The sequence below is a fragment of the Babylonia areolata genome, chromosome 12 (assembly GCF_041734735.1).
Source record: "Babylonia areolata isolate BAREFJ2019XMU chromosome 12, ASM4173473v1, whole genome shotgun sequence".
In the NCBI taxonomy this organism is placed as follows: Eukaryota; Metazoa; Mollusca; class Gastropoda; order Neogastropoda; family Buccinidae; genus Babylonia; species Babylonia areolata.
Window position 1 is genome coordinate 11903430 of NC_134887.1, and position 17380 is coordinate 11920809.

The 17380-nt window shown below is 44.3% G+C and overlaps 2 protein-coding genes across 3 annotated transcripts in view; one reads left to right on the plus strand and one right to left on the minus strand.

Annotated features, from left to right (window-relative positions):
* Positions 1 to 5493, plus strand: part of LOC143287834 (uncharacterized) — a 230714-nt gene extending 225221 nt beyond the window's left edge. The window contains exons 30-31 of the mRNA XM_076596072.1: positions 83 to 268; positions 3109 to 5493. Of these exons, the coding sequence (XP_076452187.1) occupies positions 83 to 268; positions 3109 to 3207 (285 nt within the window). The 3' untranslated portion in view covers positions 3208 to 5493. The remainder of the gene's footprint in view (positions 1 to 82; positions 269 to 3108) is intronic.
* Positions 5494 to 14738: 9245 nt separating this feature from the next.
* LOC143288392 (uncharacterized) overlaps positions 14739 to 17380 on the minus strand; it is a 181695-nt gene continuing 179053 nt past the window's right edge. The window contains exons 11-12 of one of the 2 annotated variants that reach the window (XM_076596803.1): positions 16263 to 16426; positions 14739 to 15144 (exon numbers count right to left, since the gene is read on the minus strand). In XM_076596803.1, coding sequence (XP_076452918.1) covers positions 15009 to 15144; positions 16263 to 16426 — 300 coding nt within the window. In that variant the 3' untranslated portion in view covers positions 14739 to 15008. The remainder of the gene's footprint in view (positions 15145 to 16262; positions 16427 to 17380) is intronic. The other variant, XM_076596804.1, reaches the window with a different exon arrangement.

Genomic DNA, 17380 nt, shown 5'->3' on the forward strand with positions numbered 1-17380 from the left:
CTGCACTAGTTGGGTCACGGTAAGTATGTTATTTAAACGTAATTTTAGATAGAAAATTTCCTTTTCCATTTGTCACTACCAGATGTCGCCTCGCCGCGCCATGTCGCCGTGCCCGGGGGATAAGCTCCGCAGCCTGGAGGAACGGCTGAGGCAGGGGGAGAAGGAGGCCCTGAGAGCAGAGGAGAGGGCCCGCCTCAAGCAGACCGTTCTCAACCAGAAGATGAACGAGATGGCCAAGCTGCAGAACACCCTGACGGACCAGAACCAGGTGCGAGAGGGGTGGGAGGGAGGGGGGAGGCGGGGTAGGGGGGTGGTAGGTGAGGGGTGGTGGTGGGGTGGGGGGTAGGTGGGAGTTGGGGGGAGAGAGGTGGAGGGGATGTGGGGTGGGGTGGGTGGGGAGGGGGGGTGTTTGTGTGTGGCGGAGTGCTGTGGTGTGGTGTTGGGTGGGGGGGGTGTCGGGGATTGGGTGTGGTGTGTTGAGTGGTGTGTCGTGGTGTGGTGTGGTGTGTCGTGGTATAGTGTGTCGTGGTATAGTGTGTGTCATGCTGTGGTTTGTCGTGTAGTGTATGGTGGGGTGGGGTGGTGTTGTGTGGTGTGTCGCGGTGTGTTGAGGTAGGGTGGGGTGTGTCGTGGTGTGGTGTGTCGCGGTGTGTTGAGGTGTGGTGTGGTGTGTCGTGGTGTGGTGGGTATTGTGTCGTGGTGTGTAGTGTATTGTGTCGTGGTGTGCTGTGTCGTGTGGTATGTGATGTGGTGTGTCGTGTCCTGTTCCTCCCACGATGAAGACGGCAGTGACACTCACCCGCCAGTACAGTGTCCGTGAGGGTCTGGGTTCGAATCTCGGTCTTTCCGTTTCTTCAAAGTCGTGACTGGAAAATCAAACTGAGCATCTAGTCTTTCGGATGAGACGATAAACCATGGAGGCCTCGTGTGCAGCACGCACTTGGCGCACTGAAAAAAACCCAAAAACATGGCAACAAGTCTGTTCTGTTAAAGCTGCTGTTATAGGTACACAAAAACATTTCTTGGTGTCATATACTGTACCATGTCAAACTGATGCAAACTAGGCCTATCGGTTTGCTCTGCTTGGCCAAATTTCGCGCGGCTAACAGTGAAAAGACGAGCCGTCCTGCCCGGTCCGCTCTCAGCCAATCAAACGCCTCTAAAAGCTATAAGCGCTGAATGATTCCTTTGGTCAAGGCTCTCCACGCCATCTTGTCAGGTTTACGCTCTGTCTCGTGTTACGCTTTTTTTGGCTATTAAGCCAAAAAATCGTGTCTATAGTTTTGCTGTGTGGTGTGGTATGGTATGCGTGTGTGTCTGTCTGTCTGTCTGTCTGTCTGTGGCGTGTGTGTGTCTGTGGCGTGTGTGTGTATGTGTGGGTGTATGTGTGAATGTGTGTCTTCATTTTTTACATTTATTTGCTTATTTATCACCATTGTTGTCTTATTTATTTATTTATTTATGTTTTATTATTATCATTTTATTAGTATTACTAATATTATTACTACTACCTTTTTCTATATTATAATTATTATTTATTTATTTATTTATTTATGCAAGCTTATCTATTATTTATTCCCCCGTTTTTTTTTGTTTTTTTTTTGTTTGTTTTTTTTTTTTGTTTGTTTTTTTTTTTTGTTTTTGTTTTGTGTGTGTGGTTGTGTGTGTGTTTTTTTTTTTTTTTTTTTTTTTTTTTTTTTTTCCAAGGCCTGACTAAGCGCGTTGGGTTACGCTGCTGGTCAGGCATCTGCTTGGCAGATGTGGTGTAGCGTATATGGTTTTGTCCGAACGCAGTGACGCCTCCTTGAGCTACTGAAACTGAAACTGGCTATTAAGCGTATAACATTTATGGATCCGTTGCAGTCAAGGCCAGACTTAGCGCATTGAATTCAGACATTTTCTCAGCGGATATGGTGTAGCATATATGGCTTTGTCTCAACGCAGTTACACCTCCTTGAGAAACTGAAACTAAAATAAAGGGGGTGACTGAGAGGGGCTGTGTGTTTTGTGTCGTGTTTGTATCGTGTCGTATAGTTTTGCTGTGTGGTATGGTATGGTATGCGTGTGTGTGTGTGTCTGTGGCGTGTGTGTGTCTGTGGCGTGTATGTGTCTGTGGCGCGTGTGTGTGGGTGGCGTGGTTGTATCGTGTCTATAGTTTTGCTGTGTGGTGTGGTATGGTATGCGTGTGTGTCTGTCTGTCTGTCTGTGGCGTGTGTGTGTCTGTGGCGTGTGTGTGTGTGTGTCTGTGGCGCGTGTGTGTGGGTGGCGTGGTTGTATCGTGTCTATAGTCTATAGTTTTGCTGTGTGGTGTGGTATGGTATGCGTGTGTGTGTGTGTGGCGTGTGTGTGTGTCTGTGGCGTGTGTATGTGTGTGTGTGTGTGTGGCGCGCGTGTGTGTGTGGCGTGTTTGTATCGTGTCGTATAGTTTTGCTGTGTGGTGTGGTATGGTATGCGTGTGTGTGTGTCTGTCTGTCTGTTGCGTGTGTGTGTGTGTGTGGCGCGTGTGTGTGTGTGGCGTGTGTGTGTGTGTGTCTGTGGCGTGTGTGTGTGTCTGTGGCGTGTGTGTGTGTGTGCTTGCGTGAGGGGGTGAGAAGATGGAAATTGCTAAGCTGCAGAACATCCAGTATGATGACCATAACCAGGTGTGAGAGAGAGAGAGAGAGCGTTGCATTGGATTGCGCAGTTTTTGAATCTGCACTGTATCGTTTTCGTTTTGCATTAGTTAAGTTTTGGTCACAGCAGATATCTCCCTGTCTAATTCGGGCAGCGCTACCACCACCACCACATCCCCCACCCTCACACACACGCACGCACGCACGCACGTGCACACACACACAAACACACACACACACACACAAACGCACGCACGCACACAATTACGCACACACGCACACACACACACACACACACACACACACACACACACACACACACACACACACACACACACACACACACACACACACACTTTTTTTTTCTTTCTGTGTGAATGTATTAATTTACAGTGAGAAGTCCATAAAAATTGTATGTGTGTGTGTGCGCGCGTGCGTGTGTGTTTGTGTGTGCGTGTGTGTGTGTGTGTACATTGTACATATGTGTGTTTTTCAGGAGCTGATGAGACTGGAGAGAGCATACACCCAGCTGCATCGCCAGTACAACGACACGCCCAGCCTACCCGTCACGCACGTCCTCAACAACACGCGATAGTCAGTCCACACAGCCAGCAGAACAGAACAGTGAAACTAGAACTGGAAACGAAATATTTTACCGGGTTTGAAATTAGGTCAGCAAACAGACACTCTGTTTGGATGGAAGTGACAGAGCAAATCTCAGCATCTTGTGATGGTCAGTCGCGTCCGACTATGATCCATCATGAAACAGCAGAGGAGGCAGCTGACTGTCCCCCAACTATCTGGGCTGGTATTTGATTATTTAGTGGAAAATGTCTTTGCTCAGCATCTTATGTATGCATTAGAGTCAGGCGTGTCCGACTTACGATTCATCAGAACAGAAGAGCAGGCAACAGGTGTCCCCGACTATCTGGGCTAGTATTTGAATACAGTGGAGGGTGTCTTTGCCCGAGTTAAAGCTCATACAGCTTCACCACGAGGGAGGGATAGAGAGGGAGTAGGAGGGGGGGGTGATGGGTGAAAGGGGGTAGGGCTATGATACTGTTTTGAAGAATAAGTAGGAACAGTAACAGAGAGGATTAAGCTTCGAACTATGTTTGCCAGATAATGAACAGTTTAGGTGGCAGGTATTATTAAGGTTTTGTTCGTACTGTATTGAACAGAATTTTCACATGTTTGTTAAAGGGGTGGGGAGGGGGGTGTGTGTGGAAGGAAGTGAGGTTTGGCAATGGGACTTCGCTACATGGATATGATTATAATAATCTCTGCACTCGTTCTGTGATAACGTTTTCCAGTGAAGTTTTTGTGTCTGTGATGTTTGTTTGTTTGCTTGCTTCCATACTTGAGAACATCATCATCATATCGTCATATAATTATTATTATTGTTATTCGTTTACTGTGATATGGATTCAGTACCATTCTTGATTCCGTCCGTCCAAGAAGTATACTGTTTTTGTGGTCACTGTAAAGTGTTGATGGAACTGGTGTGGCCAGCGTGCAGAGAGAGAGCATGCTGAATGTGAACCAGTTTAATGTTTCGTAATTTGAAATCAGCTGCGTTGCTTTTTTATGCATAAGTTGGATTGCTTTTGTATGATGAGTAAATGGGTTCTGTTGCTATCTTACCGACCATCTTTGATTTGTAGTTTGTTTTGTTGTCGTTGTTGTTGTTTTGTTTTCTTTTTGTATCTGTGCGTATAAGTTGGTATTTATTTTTATCTGCTTGTGGTGGTGTTTTTTTTGTTGTTTGTTTTTGTTTGCTTTTTTAGTTCTTTTGATTAATATGCCTATGTGTGAGAGATTCGTCAAAACAAATCCATTCAGTTTTGTTAATCTGGAACTCGTTTTCTATATGAAACTGTATTCGCATTTTAATATTCATTCAGATAGTGTGTTTTTAATTACTGAGATATTATAAACAGAAAAGTGAACTCTTTTTTTTCAACATTCTGATACCCGATTTCACATTCTGCAAACAAACTTAAAACATTCCGATACATGGTTTAAGATTTCGTAATTGATATTAGTATATTTCCACATCCTGTTTAACAACAATTGATTACAGTTATTGAAACATTCCAATACTCAATTCAACACGGTAATTAGATATTGAAATATTTTGATACTCAGTTCAACATTGCGTTGTTAAGATGATAACAATACACAACTGAGAACATCTGCGATGTTCAAATGATGAAATCATTCCGATGCCCATTTTTTTTAACACTCGGTGACTGAATTTATCATTTAAATGATTCTCTATTCCTGGCAAGTTGATCAAAAGGACAGACCCGGTCCGTCTTAAAACTAACTGCAAAATTCACATCACGTATGCCTCTCGGGTACTTAAGGAAAAGAAATTAAGCATAAAATTCATAACCCATTGTTGATAATCGTGCTGGTCGCATGCCACAGGACATCCCCCCACCCCCACCCCCTCTCACCCCCCTATTTTGGGAGCAGTATTAGTCAACCCACAAAAGTATTGAGAGGTGAGGTGTACCTATACCTTCGTGCAGCCTCTGACATGCCAGAAAAGTATTATTGATTAATAATGTGATAGAGTAGCCGATCCTTATTTAAGTGGCGTACACATGGCTTTGCAAGACTGGGAAGGAAAGTATGTGTTTGCTCCTTTTTAGGTGTCTTTAGTTTGGTTAATGAACCAGTGCCTAGCTGCTGTTTTTAGTGTTGAGTGCTGCTGAAGAATTGGTTTCTCTGTGTTCCTTGTTTAGTTTGGGATGGTGGGGTTTTTTTTGTTTGGTTGTTTTTTGTTTTGTTTTTGTTTTGTTTTTATGTCGTTTCTCGTTACCACCATCACTCAACTCTTGCATGGTTGATTTATCCGTTTCTTGTGATCAACACACACACACACACACATATATATATAGATTTTGTGGTGTCATCTTTGTTCATCTTTATTGATGTATTCAGTTTTTTTGTTTGTTTTTTTTCTTGCTATCGACGTTTGTGCTGCGTCATTTTTTTCGACTTAAGAACTCGTCAGGTTTCTTTTCAAGATACTTTGGCTTTCCATTTGTCTCCTTGTTCTGCATGTCACCCCCACCCCTCCCCCGTCCCTTCCATCACGCCTCTACCCCCTCACCCTCCCCCACCCCCTGGTCTTTATTGTATGATGTCAAATTGTGCAACGATGCCAAAAAGGACTTCTTTTTTTTTCAAAATTCATTTTCATCAATCAGTGAAGATGGTGATTATCATCATCCCCTCTCACTACTTCACCCACCCACCCACTCTCCACACAGCTGGAATATTATTTACATCCGGTGCTGTTGTCAAGAATCAGTTACTACCCTTTGCCACGGATTCAAATGGACAAAGTTTGAAGCCATTTTTCGAAACCATGATCCAAGGCCAAAAAAAAAAAAAAGGAAGGAATAAATCTATTTTGAATTTCGGGCCTTGGGTGGCTGAGAAAAGAAGGCTTGAAAGTTAAATAAGGGTTACTGGATCTTGACAAGAAAGAGAGGAACTGACCAGCCGTCGTGGCGAAGTGGTTAGCGTCGTCGACTGACGGCTGGGAGGACGCGGGTTCGAATCCCAGCGGAGGTGGGTTTTTCGGCCCGCGGCCGGCTCCTACCCAGAGTGGAGTGTGCTGTGGGCTTAAATTGGGAAACTGGGATCACACAGTCGAGTGTCATCCACTTCAAGGATGCGTCTTTGGGTGTGTTGCTCTAAGTACCTGACCAACACTGCTGTATCTCTCGGGCCTGGTTAACGCCGGGATATCATTGTGAAAGGAAGCGTAGAGTACAGCCTTGTCACGAAGTCCCACACCAAAATGGACCTCCATAGCAACATTGTCGTCGTCGTCCTCCTCCATCATTACCAAATGTCTGTGGCCTTTCATGCCCTGCTGTCTTGGTGACCTGAGTTTCGATACCCCTCCACCTCCACTAATTAAAGTAAATTCGTTATCTGACCACATTGCTGTTTTTAGTATCTTTTGAGTGCCTGTAGCGTTGAACGTTTTGTTGCGCAGTTCTGGTATAACACGGATACGTTAGGTGTTGTTTTTTTTCATCCAGTCCCCGTGTGCCATTCGCAAAAAAAATGATTATGTATTACCTGACAATCATCATCAGCGGATACAGTTATGTATTATTAGTCCATGTATTTCAAATGCTGCTTTCACATCGATCAGAAACGAGGTATGGCATTGTGATCACCATCATCATCATGTTTCCAAATTGTTGGGTGGAGATTGTGTGTCCATGATGTTCCATAAAAGACTGTTGGTGAAAACATCTTTCAAGTCACTTATTATTATCATCATTGCTTCCAGCAAAGTGGTGATATCGGTTTCATCCGTCGTGAAGAATGAAATTTAGTCGTAGCAGAGTGGTCCCAGTTGTTGGTTTCGTTTTTTGTTCTTTTTTTTCATTTCTATGTGATATTTAGCTTCACAAAGAGGCATTCCCTTTACAGTATGTGTGTGTGTGGGCGCGACCGCGCGCGAGATATAAATGGTTCTTTGCCCGTGATATGGTATCTTTGCAAAGGCCTGTTTTTCATCTGAGGTTGGTCTGCAGTGTTTTATTTGTTTTTTTCTTTCGTGGGATGCGATTCCCACGTACACTTGTCTTTTTTCGAATATGACCGTTTTTATCCCCGCCATGTTGGCAGTCATTCTCCGTTTTCCGGGTGGGTGTGTGTTGGGGGCATGGGGGTAGGAGTGGGGCTGGGGTCTGCACAGTTCCAAGCGATGCTGCACCATCCGAGCAGCCCGCCAAAACGACAGTTAGGAAGTATCATCATCACCATCATCATCATCACCCATGGTCAACCGCGACCAAAGAGAATGCCGTCAATAACTCGTGATGATGATGATGCTTCATGTGATAAGCAGACTTTTTGAAGCGTCTGATGTGATCTGACAACTTTGTTAAAAATAAATTTGGGATGGCTTGAATGAGCGATCTTAGCAACGCAAAATTTACTCGTCTTTAAGGACATCTGTGCTAAATTCCGCAGACTTCGGGACATTCTTAACGCAATGTGAAAAAAAAATTAAAAAACAAAAACAAACAAAAAAAAACAAAAAAAACTTAGGGTTGCAAAGATTGGTCCTGTTCCTTGTATGTGATATTATTTTGTGATGGTCCTTCATTGTGATTCACCGATTTTGTTAAAGGCCCACTTCAACCTTTTATGTGATGTTATGACCTTGCAAAGGTTCTTTTTTTGTGAATCAATGATTTTGTTAAAGGCCCATCACCCTTTTATGTGGTGTTTCAACATTTGTAAAGGTATTCTTTTTGTGATTCACCCATTTTAATAAAGGCCCATCACTCCTTTTATGTGGTGTTTCAACATTTGTAAAGGTATTCTTTTTGTGATTCACCCATTTTAATAAAGGCCCATCACCTCCTTTTATGTGATGTTTCAACATTTGTAAAGGTATTCTTTTTGTGATTCACCCATTTTAATAAAGGCCCATCACTCCTTTTATGTGATGTTTCAACATTTGTAAAGGTATTCTTTTTGTGATTCACCCATTTTAATAAAGGCCCATCACTCCTTTTATGTGATGTTTCAACATTTGTAAAGGTATTCTTTTTGTGATTCACCCATTTTAATAAAGGCCCATCACTCCTTTTATGTGATGTTTCAACATTTGTAAAGGTATTCTTTTTGTGATTCACCCATTTTAATAAAGGCCCCTTCCTCCTTTCGTGTGATGTTACAACTTTGCAAAGGTCCTTTTATTATGTGATGCTACAACTTCGGAAAGGTCTTTTATGTGATGTTATAACTTTGCAAAGGTCTTTTTTTTGTTGTTGTGATTCAACGATTTTGTTAAAGGCCCATTCCTTCTTTCATATGACGATATGACCTTGTAAAGGCCCCCCCCCCCCTTTTTTTTTTTTTTTTTTTTTTAAAGGTAATTCACCGATTTTGTTAAGGCCCATTTTTGTGGTATTATGCTAACAGAACCGCTTTCGTTTGTCTGTCCCCATGTGCTTATGGCCCTTTACGAGTAACTTTGCTTGAGTCCACTGTGATATGTTGCATTTACTACTCTTCGTTCTCCCTTTTTCTGTTTGTGTGAACAGTATAACGCATTTATTCTTTTTTTTTTTTTTTATAAGCAATATGAAATACTTGATATATATCTTGTTTGTTGTAAACAAGTTTATATATATATATCTTTACATAACATGCAAGTGTAGTTACAACATATTCGTAAATTGCTTAGATGTGTCGAGGTATATCATATAATAATCATTCTAATTGTGGCAGATTACACAGAAGATTATGATTTCTTACTTGCTCCGCATCTCATAAACATGTAACTTGTATTTGACTGTGTATTCTGCTGTACAAACTTTTTACTCCGTCCGTACAATCCATAAAAGCGATCAATGTCAACCAACTTCCAAAGTCCAGAATCAGAGTATCTTTTTTTTCATTATTGTTACATAACTGAGTGCAGGCGAATTGTTTCCGACAGCTTTGCCAGAATGTACCCCGAGGTTTTCTTGACGCAAACTGCAGTTTGTGGCACAAAGTGTTGACCTGGACTCAACAGGAGTGACGGATTCGGAGGGAGGGTGGGGAACTTGAAATAATGGGTGTACGGAGCGCATGTAATACTCCATATTTATGCATGTATATGTTTGTATGCCTGTAATAGTGATGATAACCGATTGAATTTAAATATTCTTTCCACCATTGTGCATGTTTTGTTTTTCAGAGTGCGTGCGTGTGTGTACTACTTTTGGTATGAATAATGGGACCGTTATATAAAGTGCATGAAGAAACGGTGTGCAACTTTTCAAATGCACTTGAAAAAAAAATATATATGTGTATATAATCAAAAAATTATACATATATATTGCATGCACTTTTAGTTCATCCACACGATGCAAAACAAACAAAAGCAAAAACAACAAAAATCGGAACATAAAACAGAAGTAAAAAAAAAAATAGCATGTACGCAAAATACCAACACATACCCACCACGAACTGGATATTTGAAAGGAAAAAAAAAAAAGACTTGTACATTCCAATATATATTTATATAAATTCCTCACATTGTTAACAAAACGGGTCAAGATATATATAACATATACATATATCACAGAGCGCAATTCCTAACCCAAGCAAGCACGCGCGCACACACACACGCACAGATGACGTATTGCAGACTAGAAAGTCGCAGTTGAATGTACCAGCATCATCTGGATCTCACTACTCCCTTCCATCTACCCCACAATGTACAAAGTGAAGCCGAACTTAGGGGTCATTTCAAAAATTATAAAATCTCTTAAACTACGTTCACACTAGGCCCAACCATATGCTATCATTATTTGTATTTGTATTTCTTTTTATCACAACAGATTTTTCTGTGTGAAATTCGGGCTGCTCTCCTTAGGGAGAGCGCGTCGCTACACTACAGCGCCACCCATTTTTTTGGTATTTTTTCCTGCGTGCAGTTTTATTTGTTTTTTTCTATCGAAGTGGATTTTTCTACAGAATTTTGCCAGGAACAACCATTTTTGTTGCCGTGGGTTCTTTTACGTGCGCTAAGTGCATGATGCACACGGGACCTCGGTTTATTGTCTCATCCGAATGACTAGCGTCCAGACCACCACTCAAGGTCTAGTGGAGGGGGAGAAAATAACGGCGGCTGAGCCGTGGATCGAACCAGCGCGCTCAGATTCTCTCGCTTCCTATGCGGACGCGTTACCTCTAGGCCATCACTCCACTCAGCAGCTGGCCGATATTTGTGAGTACTGGCCACCAGCCGCCAACACCTGGCAGCTGGCATGAACATGATGAAGGTCACATTGCACAGCTCTGATACTGGATTTTTTTGGACATGCTGTTTTGAATTTTCTAATACTCGCATAATTTGCGTCCGAAATTTAAGATATTTTGCAGACTTGTTGATGATACCATTCGGTTAGTGTGTGAAAAATTTTAATGAGTTCAGTTTCTCTATCACTAAGAAAATACTTGTCAAAAAGTGGTCCGCTTTTTTGGGGGGAACACCCGATATATAGCACCGTTTCAAACTGATGCAAACTATTTTTTATTCTGATGGACCAAGCGGGCAGTTTGACATGGTAAGGGGAAGTATGGTACAATGCCCCCGCGTGTTTTACATTTATCACAGGCTCGAATAAAATGCATTAAATTGAGAAAAATCAAATCATGCGGAAAATATTGCAGAAACAACGACAACAACAACAACGACAAAAAGTGGCAGAGATTAGTGATTATGAACTGTGAAAAAGCAAAGTGTGACAGTTTCCTCCACTGTGAGAATAAATAACACTATGCATTACATTACACTTGTATATACACACGCGCAAACACACGCGCAAACAAACACACGCGAATGCTCCGCGCGCGCACACGCACGCACATACACAACGGCACACTCTCATTCACGCCCCAACACACACACACACACACACACAAACGCACGCATGCACAGGTACACACACACACACACACACACACACACAAACACAATGGCACACAACCCCCCTTCCCAACCCAAAACACACCAACACCTCCCTCCACACACACACAACCACCCTTCTTCTGTCACATTCCCCCAACCACCATCATTCCACCCCCCCCCCCCCGCCCCTTCATCCCCCACCCTCTCCCCTCCACCCCATTATCCCCAACCTCCCCTTCCCATCTCTCTCCACCCACCCAGCCACCCCGATACCCGGAACAGAAGACAAAAAAAAAAAAAAAAAAAAAAAAAAAGATGTTGTGGCACCACTAACTAATTTACTACCATACTGTATGACAGTCAGTCATGTCCGATTCAATGACCATTTAGAACAGCAGAAGAGGATTGCAACTGCTTTTCCCCGAACAATCTGGGCTAGAATTTAGATGATAGTGGAGGGTGTCTTGCCCAAGTTATAATACACCCCCACTCTGTCGCTGGCAACTGCTTTTCCCCGAACAATCTGGGCTAGAATTTAGATGATAGTGGAGGGTGTCTTGCCCAAGTTATAATACACCCCCACTCTGTCGCTGGCAACTGCTTTTCCACGAACAATCTGGGCTGGAAATAAGATGATAGTGGAGAGTGTCTTATTCAAGTTATAATACATCCCCACTCTCTCGGCCAAGAGGGCTTTAGGACTACTGCACTACTACTGACCCTACTTTGGCCCAATACACAGCTTATATCACAGACTGAAATAAGTTTACAGTCGGGCCAACAGCAAAGTGAGAACTGTATTATCAATGGTTTCTCCATTGCAATGGGAAATCATTTACAGCTTAGGCTTTTTTGAAGGACTACGATTCTCAAACTGGGAGGCAAAATTGCACTGGCTCTTAGTGCTGCAGCCTTGGGGAGCTTGTTGGCCTTTTGGGGAACCACTATCCCAACGCCGACTGTCCTAAAACCCTCATGGCCGAGAGAGTGGGGATGTAACTTGGGCAGGATACTCTCCGCTATAATCAAATCTTTGCCCAGATAGTCGGGACAGCAGTTACCTCCTCTGCTGTAGTGATGGTTACTGTCGAACACGACTGACTATCAATACATTCCCACTCTCTCGCTGGCAACTGCTTTTCCCGAACTGTCTGGGCCAGAATTTAGATGGTAGTGCCGGGAGACACCTGTCTTGCCCAAGTTAACAAAAATTATTATATCCCCACTCTCTCGCTGGCAACTGCTTTTCCCGAACTGTCTGGGCCAGAATTTAGGTGGTAGTGCCGGGAGACACCTGTCTTGCCCAAGTTAACAAAAATTTTTATATCCCCACTCTCTCGCTGGCAATGCTTTTCCCGAACTGTTTGGGTCTAGAATTAAGATGACAGTGGACAGTGTCTTTGCCCAAGTAATAATACATCTCCACTCTTCTCGATGGCAACTGCTTTTCCCGAAATATCTGGGCTAAAATTTTATTATTAGTGAAGAGTTTCTTGCCCAAGTTATAACACACACCCCACCACTCTTCTCGATGGCAACTGCTTTTCCCTTACAATCTGGGCTAGAATTTTATTATTAGTTGAGTTTCTTGCCCAAGTTATAAAACACCCCCACTCTTCTCAATGGCAACTGTTTTTCCCTTACTATCTGGGCTACAAGTTAGATGATTATCGTGATGAATGTCTTGCCCAAGTTATAATACCCCCCCCCCCCAGCGCCCCCCCCCCTCCACACCCTTCTAGATGGCGTCTGCTTTCGCCGAACTATCTGAGCTACAATTTAGATGATCATTGTGGAGAGTGTCTTGCCCAAGTTATAACACACCCCCACTCTTCTTGATGGCATCTGCTCTTGCCGAACTATCTGGGCTACAATTTAGATGATTGTTGTGGAGTGTCTTGCCCAAGTTATAATACACCCCCCTATCCCCCCCCCCCGCCCCCCCCCCCCCTCTTCTAGATGGCAACTGCTTTTCCTGAACTATCTGGGCTAGAATTTTTTTTTTATTAGTGAAGAGTTTCTTGCCCAAGTTATAACACACACCCATTCTTCTCGCTGGCAACTGTTTTTTTCCCGAACTATCTGGGCTACAATTTAGATGATTGTTGTGGAGTGTCTTGCCCAAGTTATAATACACCCCCCTAACCCCCCCCCCCGCCCCCCCCCCCCCCCCCCCCCCACCCCCACTCTTCTAGATGGCAACTGCTTTTCCTGAACTATCTGGGCTAGAATTTTATTATTAGTGAAGAGTTTCTTGCCCAAGTTATAACACACACCCCACTCTTCTCGCTGGCAACTGTTGTTGTTTTTTTTCCCCGAACTATCTGGGCTACAATTTAGACGATTCTTGTGGAGAGTGTCTTGCCCAAGTTATAACACACACCTACTCTTCTTGATGGCATCTGCTCTTGCCGAACTATCTGGGGTACAATTTAGATGATTATTGTGGAGTGTCTTGCCCAAGTTATAACACACACCCCACTCTTCTCGCTGGCAACTGTTTTTCCCCCGAACTATCTGGGCTACAATTTAGACGATTCTTGTGGAGAGTGTCTTGCCCAAGTTATAACACACACCTACTCTTCTTGATGGCAACTGTTTTTTTGCCGAACTATCTGGGGTACAATTTAGATGATTATTGTGGAGTGTCTTGCCCAAGTTATAATACACCCCCCTAGCCCCCCCCCCCCCCCCCCCCCCCCCCACCCCCCCCCCCCCTCTTCTAGATGGCAACTGCTTTTCCTGAACTATCTGGGCTAGAATTTTTTTATTAGTGAAGAGTGTCTTGCCCTAGTTATAACACACCCCACTCTTCTCGCTGGCAACTGTTTTTTCCCGAACTATCTGGGCCACAATTTAGATGATTATCGTGATGAGTGTCTTGCCCAAATTATAACACACCCCACCACTCTTCTCGATGGCAACTGCTTTTTCCGAACTATCGGGGCTAGAATTTTATTAGTAGTTAAGAGTTTCTTGCCCAAGTTATAAAACACCCCCACTCTTCTCAATGGCAACTGTTTTTCACTAACTATGTGGGCTACAATTTAGATGATTATTGTGGAGTGTCTTGCCCAAATTATGATACACCCCCTACTCGCCCCCCCCCTCCCCCCCCCCCCGGCCCCCCCCTCCACTCTTCTAGATGGCATCTGCTTTTGCCGAACTATCTGGGCTACAATTTAGATGATTATTGTGGAGTGTCTTGCCCAAATTATAATACACCCCCTACTCCCCCCCCCCCCCCCACTCTTCTAGATGGAATCTGCTTTTGCCGAACTATCTGGGCTACAATTTAGATGATTGTTGTGGAGTGTCTTGCCCAAATTATAATCCCCCCGCCCTAGTGCCCCCCCTCACCCCCCCCCCTCACCCCCCACTCTTCTAGATGGCATCTGCTTTTGCCGAACTATCTGGGCTACAATTTAGATGATTATTGTGGAGTGTCTTGCCCAAGTTATAATACACCCCCCCCCCCCCCAACGCCCCCGCCCCCCCACGCCCCACTCCCCACCCCCACCCCCAACTCTTCTAGATGGCATCTACTTTTGCCGAACTATCTGAGTTACAATTTAGATGATCATTGTGGAGTGTCTTGCCCAAGTTACAATACACCCCCCCCCAACCCACCCACCCCCATACCCCCCACCCCCACTCTTCTAGATGGCAACTGCTTTTCCTGAACTATCTGGGCTAGAATTTTATTATTAGTGAAGAGTGTCTTGCCCAAGTTATAACACCCCCCCACTCTCCTCGCTGGCAACTGTTTTTTTTTTTGGTTTTTTTCCTGAACTATCTGGGCCACAATTTAGACGATTAATGTGGAGAGAGTGTCTCGCCCCAAGTTATATAACACTCCCGCGTTAGGGCTACCGTCCTGCTATTGCTACTACTATTACCACTGCTACCACCACCACCACCACCACCACCACTGCTACCAGCTACTCTATGGTCTTGAGCAGCTTCGTCATCTTCTCGCCGACCTTGACGCCGTGCAGCTTCCAGTCCAGCGCCTCGAAGTCGGCCGTCTCGATCTTATCCCTCTGGTACTCAGCCTTCTCCACGGTGTCCTCCGTCCTGTGGCGGGCAGTCAATCCAGTCTACGTCTCAGTGAATGAACGAGTGAAGGAGTGGGTGAATCAGTCAATGAATGACGGAAGGAAGGAAGGAAGGAATGGATGATGGAAGGAATACATCAAAGCATGAATGAATGCACAAATGATGAATTCACAAATAGATAGGTAGATAAATAAAATTCTAAAAACAAAAATCAACGAATAAGATACAGAAATAAACAAAATGAATACACGAATGATTAGATGAATAAATAAATAGATTAAAAATGCATATATGAATGAATGAATGAATGAACCCAACACACTCACAACACACACACACACACACACACACACACACACACACACACATCCACAAACACACACACACAACACACACACACACACACACACCAAACCCACCCTTCCCCCCTCCAACACACACACACACACAGATACCCCCCACCGACCCCCCCCACACACACACACAACACACCCACACCCAAAACACACACACACACACTGCACACACAAAGACACACACAACATACACAACCACACCCCACCCCAACACACACAACACACACCCAACCTCCCCCAACACACACACACAACACCCCCCCAATACCACCCCCCCCCCCCGACTCCCAACACACACACACAACACCCCCCCACCGCACCCCCCCCCCCAACACACACACACACACACATACACCCCCCGTTCCCCCAAAAAAACACACACACACAACACACACAAAGACACCCACAACATACACCCCCCAACACACACACACACACACACACACACACACACACACACAACACACACCCAACTCTCCCCCAACACACACACACACACACACACAACACACACACCCCAACACCCCGTACCCCCCAAGTCACACACACACACACACACACACACACACACAACACACACCCAACCCTCCCCCAACACACACACACATAACACACACCCAAACACCCGCGCACCCCCCAACACACACACACACACAACACACATCCAACCCTCCCCCAACACACACACACACACAACACACAAACACCAACACCCCCGCACCCCCCAACACACACACACACACACACACACACACACACACTACAGATAAGATGACCCACGTGTAGTGAGGGTAGAGGATGCGCTCGGTGATGGCGGCGGCCCCGGAGAAGAGCTTGAAGTCGATGACGGTGTCCTGCGTGATGTCCAGCAGGTCGCACAGGTCCGGGAAGGTCGTGTCCTTCATCTGCTGCACCAGGGTCTCCTTCAGGCACGTCTCCAGGCCCTGAGGAGGAGGAGGAGGAGGAGGAGGAGGACATGACCATCAGGCATCCGTCATCAAGTCATCCCACGTCATTAGCGTCATCATCAACACACACACACACACACACACACACACACACACACACTCATCATTGTTGCTATATTATAACGTCACACACACACACACACACACACACACACACACACACACACACGCATCAATGTTGCTAGACCAGCTAACTGATAGACTGACTGATCGACTGACTGCCTGTCTGAATGACTGATTGACTTTCTGGAGTCTCTGTGAGTGTGTGTTTGTGTGTGTGTGTGTGTGTGTGTGTGTGTGCCGTGGAAGCCGCGATACGTAGACTAGAAATGAGTGTGTGGAGGAGGGGGGTAGAGGAGGTGCAAGGTAATGTGTGTGTGTGTGTGTTGGAGCTCATGTACGTTTATATGTATTTGACTGTGCTTTCATATCTGTGAAACTGCATGTTTGGTGCATTTCTGTTATGCATGTGTGGGTGTATGTGTGAATGTGTTTCTTCATGTTTTACATTTATCCGCTTATTTATCACCATTGTTGTCTTATTTATTTATTTATGTTTTATTATTATCATTTTATTAGTATTACTAATATTATTACTACTACCTTTTTCTATATTATAATTATTATTTATTTATTTATGCAAGCTTATCTATTATTTATTCCCCCGTTTGTTTGTTTTTTTTTTGTTTTTGTTTTTTTTGTTTGTTTGTTTTTGTTTTGTTTTTCTCAAGGCCTGACTAAGCGCGTTGGGTTACGCTGCTGGTCAGGCATCTGCTTGGCAGATGTGGTGTAGCGTGTATGGTTTTGTCCGAACGCAGTGACGCCTCCTTGAGCTACTGATACTGATACTGATACTGATACTTTCTGAATGACTGACCAACAGACCAACTAACTGATTGACTGACTGATCGACTGACTGGCTGTCTGAAT